Genomic DNA, 15,211 nt, shown 5'->3' with positions numbered 1-15,211 from the left:
GTTGATTGTGTCAAGAATCTTTTATGACGGAAGAAAAACCATAGGAAAATAAATAAGCCACAGCTAGTTCATAATCTTCATATGGTATGAACATTTTGATTCCTTATACACGAATACAACTTGTATACAGATTAAACCAAATTTCATTCATTCGATACGTCTGTCACCTGGCAACCCAAACTTGTCATTGTCAATATAAAATTGCCTAAATAATTTCATTCAAAATTTTAAGAACCAAAACAATAAAATGTCTTGCGAAATTATAAGAATCTCCCAGGAGGAATAATGTCAATTGTAGCAAACCACATTCCTTACACACTAGATTTATATACAAATATTGTTATTAAAGGTCTAAGATTTGCTCTACTGGATAGTTTTAACATATGAGGTCTAAGGGAGGGCATAATTACACAAGACTTACCTAAACACTGTACATGCTTTCTTACCTATCTCAAGTTCCGAAAGCCAAACAGTCATTGGCATGAAAGTTTGAGAATCGAGCTATTGATAGGCATGATGAGCTATATAAGAATCAAATATATAATTCTCACAATTTAACTAAAAAATTCACGATCTGGCATCAGTATAGGTGCCAAAAGAGACCAAAGGTAAAGTCCTGCAGTCACCCATTCTGTGCAGATTTTCACCCAGACAGAAGCCCAACCAACATCAATTAGATCTGCGCTGTCTGACTTGCTGGTCCATCCCGAAAGAAGCATGGCTGAGTACATGCTAGCAAGGGCAAATATCAAATGAAAGAAAGTGTATGAATAACTGACAGGACGGGATTCCGTATCCTTTTTGTCACCAGCCTCTGGGTCATCTGAGTTCAGAAGAGGGCTAGTCGCACCTGCAGTGGACACCAAATTCAAGGATTGGTGAATAGTCAAGGAATGTGTCAGCAAAAGGGTAAGACAGCAATGAGAGAGAACATAGAAGACCAGCTGACTGTAGAATTACTGTAGGATTGACAAAACCTTATAAGCCCGCAAGATCTAATCATGCGTACTTAAAGCATTGATTTTCCGTGAATACATTAGGGTATTTATACCTGCTCTTGGAGATGATGGGGGTGATAGAAAAGCCTTTGAAGAGCCAGCGCGAACAGCTGAGTACAAGACTGAGAGCACGGTTGTGATCAATCCAAGGACAAGGGTGCTTGTGGAAACAGCTTTGGATTTGTTATGTAGGCCATTGCAAATGTAATCACGAGGTTCACTAGAAAGACCAGTATAACACACATAAGCACAGTATACAGAGATTACTGAGGCCGGAAGGAGGCTTCCATTCACCTGTTCACAATATAACAACACATCAATAACTAAATCAGCAATGTCTTTCCACTCAAAAATTATTCTATGTAGATAAAGAAACTTTCACTCATTATGCATCAATGCTGATCTTGGCATCAAGCTATTAAGGGCAATTGTGCAGAGATCATAGCCAAATTGACATCTACTGTTCAGAGAGAAAGGAAGAGAGATCATACAACAAACCTAACTAAAGACCAATTATTCTCAGATGAATTCAAATTTTGCAATACTTTTGCACATCTTACCATGAAATTACAATTCAAACTGATTCACAAGGATGGTTAAATCAAAATTTTGGTTCCACAGGGGTACAAGTAAGCTTGGCAATCTAGAAATATAAACCTACAAGGATTAGGGGTTACTAAGAGGTATAATGTAAGCAGTCAGCACTTCAGATTTTATGAGCAAGACAAAAGTTCTATGTCCTCATTCTTATTTACAGATTGGTTGGTTCAAAGGTGAGAGATAGGATGCACGTGAACATTATAGCCCGATGCATGAAGATAAAATAAATCTAATCAGAAATTTGGTGGTATCTTTTAGACTGAGGATAATGATACAAGTCCTGCAGGTCATCAATCCAAAGGGCTTCGAACAAATGTGGAGCTGGAATCAGTGCAAATCAAGAGATCAAGTCCTGTTGTAGAGTAAAATGGGTTGGGTTCCATAAAGCATAAACCAAATTATCAATAGCTCAAAGAAAATTCAAATTAACTATAAGATTTTCAACACCCCTTTTCACACAATAGTTAACAACTTAGGATTGTGACTATACATGGTTCCATAGACTAATATGGCAAGGGATATATAGAGAAGTGTATAAATGGAGGCTGGGAGAAAGGGAGGTGGGGGGGGGGGGGGGGGGGTCATTGGCCTAATTGCCTCCTATTGGAGCTTCTAGATAGACCTTCCAAAGCATTTATAAATCTTAATGTTGAAGTTAAGAGGCATGATAGCACATAAATGCCTTTTTTTTTTTAAATACATTAAATCTGTTGACAAATTAGTTCAACAAACAAAAGTTTCAAATCTACTAAAACAATGTCTTAAGCCCATACATGTAAAAACCGTGTAAGAATTAGCATTGTGTTGATATAATCCTTCAAACTAAGATTGTTTGAAATAAGTCACTTGGAATTTTTTCCCCATGACTTGGGTCAACATCCTTTTAAGTCAATGTCCCAGGTTTAGGTGATGTGAGTTGTACGCACTTGATGGATTTACCTACATGATTATTGGGGGAAGAAGGGAGGGTGGGGGGTAAAATTTAGTAGTCAAAATCCCATCAAGGTGCGTATTTATAAGACTTTGTTAGTTCTTATAAAAGTGTGTTACATAAGGACATCAAGTGATTTCTCGCAAATTTTCTTTATAATTATTGATTAACAGAATTAGACCAAATTCCACATTAATATTTGTTTTTTTTTTCAACATACTTCCTTCGGTTTTTTAAATCACGACATTGAGGATTTCACGCTTGCCGATGCACATTCAAAACTTAAATACCTTAAGTTGTGTTGAAGTAAAAACCATAAAACGTAGATATTATGAAAGTATATTTCGGGACGAATCTAACAAGATTCCAAGACTATATTTTTTTAAAAACATATAAATAACAAAAGACAATAATAGTGTGTGAATAGTATAAATTTTCCAACATTGTGATTAATAAAACGAAGGAAGTATATTATATCTGTCCGAGCAAGTTCTAGATTTCATTTACATATAAAGGTATAAAGAATCCAAACAGATATAATGATTACAAAAATGAAAACTAGCAAAAGACAAATCTAAACAATAAAACTTGATAAGTCAGTATAGTTCAACAAATATCAATTCGATTAAGAATCTTCCTAAATCGGCATAAATCATTTCACTAGAATAAGTTCACGGGGCTTCTAACAATCTTCACTTTAATCCAAACTATGAAAAAAACACTTGAACTAAAGTGTTAACAAAATTGTACTTATTTTGAATTTAGCATTTAAAATTAGGAAAAATTGCCCGGAATAATCCGACCTTTCCCTCATCCGCCCAAAATAATCCCACCTTTCGATTATTTTTAAATAATCCGACCTTTGTACATCATCTGCTTTAAATGGTCCCTACCGGTCATCTAACTTGTTATTACAAGTTACTATACACGTGTCAATCTCTAATTCGTCAAAAAAAATAAAATTTGTATTTTTTAAATATAGAAATAAAAAAATAAAAAAAAAAAAAAAAAATTATAAATCTAAAAAAAAAAACCCCAAACCCAGATTCCGGCAACCCCAACCACCGGTTCCATACCCAATTTCGGCAACATCTCGTTTTCCCATCCCAATTCCGGCCACCAGCGCCCTTCCCTTTCTCAAATCCGGCCAAACCCTTCCTCTCCCTCCCCGTTTCTGGCCCACTCGACCCCAGCAGCAGCCCACAAAACCACCAAAGCTGCACTACTGAATTGCTGCTGCTCCCCTTTCGCAAGCGCACCACCCACAAACCCGCTTCAAACGAACCACAATCAGTCGCACCACCCACCATAATTATAGCCGCGTCAACAACTACTGGAAGGCACCACAGTACAAATCAGCTGCTTCAAACGCCCGATAATTAGCTTCATAATCGCAAAGCCATCATAGCAACCCTCATAGGGGAGGGGGACGGTTTTGGTGGGATAAAATTGGGTAGAGGTGGAGGTTTCGGTGGTTGGGTGGGTTGGGTAAGGGAGGTGGTTTCGGTGGAGGGTTTGCCGGAGAGGGTGACTATTTTTGTTTTTTGTTTTTGTTTTTGTTTTGTTTTTGTATTTTTTTTAAGTTTTCAATAATTTTTTGATTATTTTTTTATTTAGTTTTTTTTTTTTTTAATTTTTGGCCATTCACATATTGACACGTGTGCAACAAACCCCAAGTCACAAGTGGTAACTTGTTTAGCCGGTTTCAAGTCACTTGGGACCATTAAGAGCGGATTGAATATAAAGGTCGGATTATTAAAAAATAATCGAAAGGTGGGATTATTTTGGGCGGATGAGGCAAAGGTCGGATTATTGCGGGCAATTTTTCCTTAAAATTAAAAGAATTACACTGAAATGTGTCAGTGAATGATTTTCATCTTGATTCAATGGATTACAGATGACATCCAATCCCCCCCTCCCCCAACACAACAACATTAGGTTAATAGATTCCCGCAACAAAAGGCGTTCCCCATGATAGGAATGTAATTTTGACATTGAAAGACGCGAATACTTGTAATCATATTCATATTCACGGTCTCTTAAAGACTCAAAATTCTATACTTCCTCCATCCCGTAAAATTGCATCGTTTCACGTTATTAGGAAATTTCACATTTATTTCATCATTTCCCTTCTAGGAAATGTGTGCCTTGTGCATTTACCAATCTACCCTTACTAAAACCCATGTAAAGTGTCCCTCACCCCACTTGAATATATTTTTTAATAGAAGTAATTCCTTACAAGGACGACGAGGACACTTTTGTCAATTCACCTCTCTCCCCTCCAACCAAATTTCTTATCCTGCTCCGCCATGGTGCAACATTTGTGGAAGTAATAAATTTGAGAGAGAGCTTCCACTTCACCATTAAAGTCAGTCGCCTCCGTAGCAAGGCTAATTCTGACTAAGGCAAGAGGTTCCGCCACATAACAGGTTATCCAAAATCAATTTATTGTAATTACACTCTCATAAGTCCATATTATGCTAGGTTTTTCTTCCATAAAACTTTCCTAACTATGGAATCAGTTAGAAGAAGTTATTGTTGCTAACAATGTGTATATGACACCCAAATTAAGATCATAGTTGACTTAATATTTACTAAGCTAATGGAAAAGGCAAAATGGTTTAACTCTGCCATCTCCAGTTAGCCAGTCTCAATCCTATAATTGTCAGCATTGTGTCCTTCGGGTTAGCACATGAAGCTTTGATGCCAAAATTAACCAAACAACTATATATAACAAAGTGAATAAAAAGTACAATGTAAGGAAGAGCCAAAGAGGCCGAAATTAACTGCCTTATGATAAACAGAGAAAGATAGCATGACCCTCACCTTTGGATGCAAAGCAATGACAGCAAATGCAAAAGCAAGTATCATGGTCATCACAATGAAGAACACATTAAGGCCACAGTCTTGGCCAGAAGGGTTGAACCAAATGAACAAAATTCCGGATAAAGTAAAAGTAGCAATATAGCAACCAACTGATACTGCAAGCAAAGCCATGTACCTGAAACATCAATAAAATTTTCTTCAGACAAGAATATTACAGAAAAGTCAAAGCTTTACTTGCTAATGTAGAATAGTATACCATTTGTGCTCATCTTTCTCAACCCAAGCATCATTCCATGTGTAAGTGAAATCCAATAGTAAAATAACCTGAACCAATAAAAATAGTCCTGCACCAAATTTTGACAGAATGCCTGCAAAGTACAGAGGAATGCTTACATAAATTTACGAAACAGACAACACAATGCCAACTCTACACCCTATTATCATTGGATGTGCCCCTAGACAGACCATTTTGTGTTGGCTTATCCTGACAAACATGTCCATTTCTCCACAAAAGAATATACAAATAAGGATTTTTTTTTTTTAGAAATAAACAAAACAAAAAACACAAAATTTTGATTATAACACCACAAAATTTCAAATTTTTATTATAACACCACAAAAAAAATCCAAAAATTAGATTTCACCACCATTTAACGGTTCCTTGGATGGAATCTGTTAGTGGAGCCCACAAAAGACACGTGTCATTAGCCTATTGGTTAAACACAAAACAAAACAAAAAAACCTTAAACCCTAACCAGCCAGTTCCACCATCAGCACCACCTGCTTCAGCCGTCGATTACCTTACCCCAACCGCCGGCACCCCCTATCCCCACCAAAACCGACGAAATCAGCCTTATTTCACCACCATTTAACGGTTCCTTGGATGGAATCTGTTAGTGGAGCCCACAAAAGACACGTGTCATTAGACTATTAATTTAAACACAAAACAAAACAAAAAAACCTTAAACCCTAACCAGCCAGTTCCACCACCGGCACCACCTGCTTCAGCTGTCGATTACCTTACCACAACTGCCGACACCCCCTAACCCCACCAAAACCGACGAAATCAGCCTTTACTCCCTTCCCCGTCCCCGAAAACCACCCCAGCTCCGCCTAGCGGCCTCACAGCCCCAACAAAACCAACCACGAATTCTCACCATCACCAAGCAACCCCTACAACCACCTCCGCCACCGCAAATACCGATTCCTTTCGCCTCCACCACAAAAACGATAGATCAGGGACTACAAAGGTCACATTCGGCCGGTTCGGATGTGAGGGGTAATTCCAGCGGTGGTTTTCGGAGAGGGGGCAAATAGGTGGTTTTCGCGGGGATGCTGCGGTGGGTGGGAGTGATTTTTCAGGGAGAGGAAGGTGGAAGGGGACTTGAGGGGGGCTAATGTCGGTGGGGGTGATGGCCGGTGACTACGCCGGGTTTCTGACGGCAGTGGGGGGTCTCCGATGGTGGAGTCACGGCCTGCCGGTGGTGGTGTTGTTGGCTAAGTTAGGGTTTGAGGGTTTTTCTTTCTTTTTTTTTTTTAATTTTTGTTTTTATTTTTATTTTTCTTCTTTTTTTTAAAAAAAAAAAACCAATGTCGTATTAACACGCGTCCATCGTGGGCCCTTTAACATATTTCATCCAAAAATCCGTTAGATGGTGGTAAAATTCATTTTTTTGGATTTTTTGTGGTGATATAATAAAAGTTTGAAAATTGGTGGTGTTATAATCAACATTACACGGAACGTGGGACGTTCTGGAACGTGGGACGGGAACGGGAATGCAGTACGTAGGGCCTAGAGTTCCCGGAACGCTTAGGGAAAACATTAATTTCTTTTTGAAATAACCAAAATAATAAGTACTCCGTATTCTGTAACATTTAATAGTACTTGACTACACGTATTACTAGTTATAATAAACCCCAAAAATAGACTACACACTTATCAAGGCTAAACTTCCCAATGAAGGCAAAAAAGTAAAATGCAGTAAAAGTTAATGTAAAGGAAAATAGTACATTGTAATTAAAAAATTAAAAACAAAAAGATAATAGTATAAAAAGAAAGGGTCCACAAGTATTTTTTTAATTAGGTTAGGTATACATGTGACTCATCAATCATCAGCCCACTCAGTTATTACCCATTTACGCAGCCGTCTCCGTGTATCTTCTTTTTCTTCTTCTAGACTTTCTTCACCTTCCTCAATTAATAGAAATTTTTAAATCTGTTATTTATGGGAGCTTAAAACTGAAGGATCTTACACCTACAAATAGGTACGCCGTCAACGACGAACCGGAACACGAACCATCTCGTACCAGAACGCGTTCCAGGTAACGTTGGTTATAATCAAACTTTTGTGTTTTTTGTGGTATTATTTTCTAAAAATTCCTACAAATTACTTAAATACCCTTTTAATCAGCAGCATTGCAAAAGTAGTTTCTCATAAATCTATAATCAAATGGCTACCATATTCCAGATTCCACTATTTCTTACTCCCTCCATATTTTATTACTTGCTCCACTTTCCTTTTGCAGCCGCATTTAATTTTTTGCTCCATATCCATAACTTCGGAATTTTTAAAAATATATTTACTATTTTACTCGCCACTAGTGGTCCCTTCATATCATAATTTAATATTTTTCATATCCTCTCTTCTCCCCACTTATACTCACTCTTGCGTTTTCAAATTTTTTATATTCTTCATTCAACCCTACTTGCATCATAAAATAATATTTTCTACTATTTCTCCTAATACTCCCTCTCCGGAGAAATTGGAGCAAGCATTAATACGGAGGGAGTAATTTACACATACAAGATTGAGTAGAAAAAATTTACTTCCCAGGTTTGTAAATTAGGCTAAAACGTACTACTTTTATGTGTTTGTATATCTTTTTTTCCGGTTCATAGTTGACAGGGTTTTAAAACTTTTTTCAGACAGACCTTCCGTTACTATATTAAGATTAGGGGAGTAAATGACTTGATATTTCAGAAGAGTTATGAAACTTCACTTGAAAGGCAACAGTAAGTTTGCTGAAATAATCAAACTCAAATGATTTGAAAATCCAGCCAAGTATATATTAGAAGACAAAAGATATTATTAGATTTTGTGCCCATAAAGAGCTTACCATATATATCTACGACGACGTTTGGCATAAAAAACATCAGCACAATAAGTAGAAACCAAATAATCATCTTCCCAATCCATCCTCCATGATGCCAAGAATCACGTCGATCGTTCTGGTCCTTCACACCAATCATTATTATGGCAAGCACCACGAAAAACAGGAAATTTCCCAAGCTGACCCGAAGAACTGTACTAGTCTGGTACCACTCTTTTGTGTGATCAGCATTGTTAATCCCTTCAAGGTCAAATCAATTTGATATGTCAGATACAGATCTAACACACAAAGTTCATTCAGCAGACATCCAGACATTATTTCTAGCTCACATATCTCAAGCAAAAATTAAGTCCTCAACATGCACATCATACATGCCTTTGCTGGAATTATAGTGATTATGCTGATACAGATATAATGCTTCACATTTCCTAAACCTACATGAAATTTTGTGGTTGTTTTCACCTTCCACATGTTTCTTGTTCCTAATTTTATCTAGTATTATAATATCAACAAATACTTCCTCCGTTTATTTATTTATTTTAGTTGCAACATTTTTATTCTCACACTTGTCAATGCACAACTTCAACCAAAAATCTTAAGTTATTGATAAATAAAAAAACATAACAAAGTTGACAGTTTGAGGTGCATCTAACAAGATATCATATAACTATGTTTTTCTTTAAGTCACCAAACATGGCCATAGTAGGGGAGGGGGTTTCCTCATCCCAACTACTGGTGGCCAGGAAACAAAAGACTACTAGTGCCAAAGGAACCCCACCGCCAGCTGGTTAATTATCAGAAAGGATCCTAATCGAGTTAGAATTACAGGTTCGACTCTTAAGAAATTAAATCCCCGCATCATGATGCCAACACCCCTGATATGAGCTCTTGATACTCCATACATCCCTAATCAATACTCCTGCTTTGTTTGGTAAAGATTTGCTTATAAGATGTTCAATAGAAATATCATAACTACCCTTCCCTTTTTGAAGTTTAACTCCTTAATCATGCCAAAGATTAATTCTTTGCTTCAAGTTCTAAGTTAGTAACTTCATCAAGTATTACATGGAAAATCCTGTGGTTGCTTACACCTGTCACATCTATATTGTTGTTCCTACTTTCTTACAGACTTCCAATGTCACCATATACTTTCCCCATTTTTAATAGCTTATATTAACACTTGCTAATGCATAATTCAACCCTTTATATATAAAGTTGATAAACTGAAAGTATATGTTGAGGTGCATCTAACAATATCCCATCAACAAAGACGGTCATAATAGAGTGTACATTTGTGTAGGTGCACCGTAAAAACTGTTTGCATATTCTTTACCCTAAAATTGTTTTACTTCAACCAACCCCGTTCTTGGGTTTCACCATAAATCCATCAACCCAAGTGCTGAATTCTGATAAGTCTTGTTTGCAAAGCCTGCATTTTGAGAAAAGTGCCCCGCTTAAGGGGAAAAAGGGGGGAAGGGTTTACTCAACCCAATTATTGGTGGCCAGGTAACAAAAAGACTACTAATGCCAAAGGAAACCCACCAACAGTGGGTCATAATTTGGTCTAAATTACAAAGCCAAGATATATAAAAGATACTCGCTATCTAAAAAATACTTCGTAAGTCATACTTCATATTTGATAATATTCATTTTTAAGATATTTAATAGATTTTCATAACTAACCTTCCCTATTTGAAGTTCACTTCCCAATCATGCCAAAGATTAATCTTTGCTTATTTGCTTGAAGTTCTCAGTTAATGAATACATCAGGTATAATATGAAATTTCAAATTTTGAACTTCCTACAAAAAGTAACCTAATTCTATAAGACAGCTTCAGTTAGAGCTATCGCCTACAATATAACGGGTCATCCCATCAAATAGGCAAAATCCATGCCACAACCATTCTTCTTTCACAATGCAGATACTATTGTTCCAAACTGCATTAGCTTAAGCACAACTCAAATTCTTCCAATAGTGATAGCTTACCTAAGGGTAAAAACCCCCCTTTTTTTAGCATGTAGCTTTCATTATGCCTAAGTTAGCAGCTATATTTAAACCATTTGCAACATAAGAAGACTATTATCATCTTCTAAAATCCCACCACAATTGTACTAATTCTTCTACAAAAATCTCACAAGACTAAATCTTCCATTCCCATAAACTACTTCTTACCCCCTTTTACCCAATCAATGACCATTCAAAATGATAACAAATTTCAACAACCAATTGCAAAATTAACAGCAAACAAAAGACAAATCAACAAATTGGGCAATCAACACCAAATTTCAGCACAAAACCCATAAAATCAACAACAAATTGAACCCAAAAAAACCAACGAATTGATAAAAAAATTGCAATTCAAGCATAATTGAAGGAAAATGAGAGATACCCAGATGAAATTAAACAGTAAAAATGACAAAAACATACAAGGGAATTTTTGCAGCAAGGGAGAAGCGACTTCTCGAAGAACCCAGGAAACAACAAGAGAAGCACCAAAGAGACCACAATAAGCAATACGAGCAGACTTCTTTGTGATCCCAGATGCTACTGATGTGCAACACCCGCACGCAAGAGATGCGCAGCAGGAAAACAAGCACGACATCTTTTTCTCTTTCTTCTGATTTCTGGGTTTTGTTTGTGTTTAGCTTTTTGTGGGCTGTTTTATAATGAGATGAGTTTATTGATCGGATGCAGGAAGAAGTATCTGGAAACACTGACGAGTTCTGTTTTACGGAGTTTGAATTTTGACTTGAATTATTGGAGGATTACAAAACATGTGATGTGGCCTTGTATTTCTTCTTTAATCCATGTAGGTTAAACTCTATTACGGTATAGCGTAATATTGATTGTGTCGTGTATACGGGTTACTCAACTAAATCAATAAGTATTATTCTTATAAATAATTCTATGTACTCCGTATCATTACTTGGTGAATATTTTAGTTTCGTATATGAGTGTCTCACACTCTCATGCTGGAAAAATAGAAGAGATGGTATCACTTCATAAACTAGAATTGTTATTCCTTCCAAGGGTCTGTTCATATTTACTAAACTGAGCTGAATTAAACTGAATTGAAATGAACTGATTGGAGCTGAACTGAGCTGAAATAATATTTTATGAGAGAAGGAAATTAGGAGCTAAACTGAACAGATTGGAGCTGAATTGAATTGAACTGAACTGGACTGATTAGAGCTGAGCTGAACTGAACTGAGCAGAAATTAAGTAATGTGAACAGGCCCTAATTCTATGTATCATTATGGTTTAGTATGGACCGAATCCTCCTCCTTTGTTTAGGTTGTCTATCTTTAATTGGTGCTCCATACTAGATAGAGATTAACACATGGTCTCACTAATAAATGTGTCCACATTTATTACACTTTTCTCTTTTTTGAATATTTTTTAATAAGATTCCACTAATTAAATTTCTCCATGCATGATTTCAATTTTTAATCATCATTCTGTTTTCCAATCACTACATTAATACGTTGTCCCTTTTTCTTCTTTGTCATTTTTTTTTTGTTTTGAAAATTTAAACTAATTATACGTACATACTTTTTTTCCAATGGAATATTATCGTATTGATTCATTTGAATGCAAATTGTATGAGCCAATTTGATATAGCCAGCAATAAATGTCAAAATACTTAATCCACTTAATCCAATCAAATGATCTATCCAAATCATATATGATATTTTCCACACCCAAATCAATAGTATTAAATACTCCAATAATGCATATGAACACATCTCTTTTACATGATATTCTTACCTTATATGGCATATACAACAAAGCCTTATATTGTTTCTTGTACCATATCATATACCCCGGTCTATATTATCCCTCATTTTCTTAGACTACATAAATAGGTTCGTAGTATTAGTAACAATTACAAGCTCGACATCTCTCTTACACATAAAACCAACGTGACTAATATATAAATACTGAAGCAAAATAGATATCACTAGCATAAAGTGTGACTGAGTATTGTAAGAAACAAAGACTCGCTTCAACGAGAAGAAAATGGCTGAACCAAGATGTTCATGGGATGATGTCTTGGTTTATAATCAAAACAGTCAAAGTTGGCCTGAATGGCTTCCAAATGATTGGTGCATTCATCGCGACATTAGCACTCCAGAAAACCGAATGGTAATTATTTTCTCTTTATTTTAAATTGTAATTTACTTTGTATTAGATTTAATCGTTTGTTTAATTTTATCATTTTTTCATGCATAAAAAAATAATCTTTCGGTCTATATAAATACCATTAAAAAAGACTTTTTTTTGTAAAAATATATATATATATATATATTTATAATGGCTGATATAAAATTATTGTTTTTGTAGGTAAAGAAGATATTTTTTAAATTGTTGACATGTATCTTGATTATAATTAAGTTTTCAAAGTCACAAACAAGTTTATCATCTCTAATTAATTCTTAGAAAATGATGTTTTGTTAGTCTAAATTCCCTCAACATTTGTAGATCACATTTGAACATTTAGCCTTTTACTGAAAATTGGTAATTCTGATGAAATTAAACTTGATTAGAATTCTAAGGATTAAGGACCTTTTTGCTAGCCAAAACCCCATCGCCAAGCTATGAATCTCAAATTTAGGCTAGAACAAGGAAGTATAAATAGCCGTTAAATTCATACCCGTATATAGATTGGATATGTACAACGACACTTATTAGTTTTATTTTTTAAAAAAAGGCGCGCAAAGTGCTTTGATTTAATTCTAGAGCCATTAGTTATTGTACGCTTTTGTTATCCTGATTTGCTTCACTTATATCTTTTAGCAATTGTCTTAAATTTAATCACGCTTTTTTTGGTAGTCTTACTCAAATCCAAAAGGCAAAAGTTTTCACTCCATGGAGGAGGTTGTTCAATACCTAGCTAAAGAAGCAATGAAACCGGTACCACGGGTGCCTAGGCAAACCAAGAGGAAACTTAATGGTAATTACATAGTTTTATTTAGTAATTAATATATTTTCTTGTATAATTAGCGGGATTTCTCCAAATATTAATGACTTTTTTTAATTAATGTAGCTATAATTAATTAAAGTGGGTTGATAGTTTTCCATGAATTTTAATTGACAGATAAAGTTGAAGAACAGATACCCGCAGAAGAAAATGAACCACCAGTTATTGTCAATTCACCACCACAAGACTGGCCCGATTGGTTGCCACAAGACTGGTACATTGAGCGAAGTTTTGCAAACCCCACTAATGTGGTAATTAATTTTATTAGTCCAATTCAATAATTTGTCATTTTTAGATAATTATTTTTTTCTAATCAATGCAAACATTGTAGAATAATTTAAGTGTAGCTTCAAGGCAAAATCAATTATTCATGAAATAATAAGATAGAAAAAATATTATTACGTGAAATAATATATAATCTTTTTTTTTTTTGACAATAGCAAATCTTACAGCAAGGCTAAACTACACATAATTTGAAAGGGTCATACGACACTTTCTAGCTATTATATCCGCCTTTCTCACTTGGTCCCTTTCTACCTTCAGAATTGTGCACCTTTGAAAGGTAGCACCCACTGACCTAATTTCCTTGAGGATCCAAGCAATTGAGACATCCTTACCTACACTTTCTTGAAGATTGTTAATAAGCACAATTGAGTCCGAAAGAATGAGAACCCCTTGCTTATCTTTCTCCTTTGCCCATTTCATAGATTCTAAGTAAGCCCATGCTTCACAATGAAGAGCCGACGCTGCCACTCCATATTTACCCCCCTCACTGGTTTCATTTTCTTGGTTACCCCCTACTACAGCCCAACCGATCCCGGCCCTTGTTGTTTTCTTGTCCCACGACCCATCCACACTTACCTTGAAACTATCATAACCGCTCCTTTCTTTCCCCAACTGAACTAAGTTGAAACCCGGGGGTAGGGTTGGATCATCCCTTAACTCAATTCTGGCACCATTATTATATTCATCATTTTTGCAAAAAGTTTGATGGTCTTGAATTGCCAGATTGATATATTCTGTTACTAGGCTTGCTCCCCCATTAACCTCATTGAAGCTCCTTGCATTCCTTGTTTTCCATAGTCCCCATAATGTAGCAATAAAACTAATGCTACGGGTACCATACATACCATCCTCGCTATAGAACAACAGGATATAGTGCAGGATCCACATTCGAAGTGAATTGAACCCAGTCAAGTCAGAGCAAATTGCCAGGGCTCCATTACCCCAGACCTCCTTTGCTAGAATACAACGTCTGAACAGATGTTGAATGTCCTCTTTTTCCTCCCCACAAAAATCACACCACCCCTCAATTTGTAAGCCCCTTCTAACCAGATTTCCTTTCACTGCAATACTATCATGAAAGAGCTTCCACAGAAAAATCTTCCATTTAGGTTGAATATGCATTCTCCATATGAGCTTTACAAATGTTTCCTCTTTAATCGAGAGAGCTCTATGCCCTGCTCCTTGTTCCTTTGCCAGAAAGTAATAGCCAGTTTTAACAGTAAACCTTCCTGACGGGTGGTGTTTCCAATATAGGAAATCATCCTCCATGGAGCATGGGAGTTCCATAGCCAAAATTGATTTCGCACTGTCCCATTCAAAACATTCTCTAACTTTCCCCACTTTCCACACAGCTGACTCTTTCTCAATAAAATCACTAACCTTCCATCCTAGTGACCCTCCTAGAGTTTGGCTTGAACTTGCAACTGGAATCTCGCCATTGACCCACGGCATGCTGATAGCCTTAATTCTTTCCCCGT

General features: G+C 36.1%; 1 protein-coding gene across 1 annotated transcript; it reads right to left on the bottom strand.

The window, feature by feature from the left end:
• Positions 1-196: 196 nt before the first annotated feature.
• On the bottom strand, positions 197-11,189 carry LOC145608268 (uncharacterized). The gene is made up of 6 exons (XM_081663878.1): positions 10,895-11,189; positions 8,473-8,706; positions 5,612-5,723; positions 5,356-5,530; positions 1,052-1,292; positions 197-850 (listed from the first exon to the last, which is right to left on the bottom strand). The coding sequence occupies exons 1-6, from the start codon at positions 11,067-11,069 to the stop codon at positions 555-557; spliced, it is 1,233 nt and encodes a 410-aa protein (XP_081520004.1). The 5' UTR covers positions 11,070-11,189; the 3' UTR covers positions 197-554.
• Between the last annotated feature and the right edge of the window lie 4,022 nt (positions 11,190-15,211).

The sequence above is a fragment of the Chenopodium album genome, chromosome 23 (genome assembly GCF_948465745.1).
Source record: "Chenopodium album chromosome 23, dcCheAlbu1.1, whole genome shotgun sequence".
Classification (NCBI taxonomy): domain Eukaryota; kingdom Viridiplantae; phylum Streptophyta; class Magnoliopsida; order Caryophyllales; family Amaranthaceae; genus Chenopodium; species Chenopodium album.
Note: the sequence above shows the minus strand (reverse complement) of the source record. Positions and strands in the feature narration are given on the sequence as shown.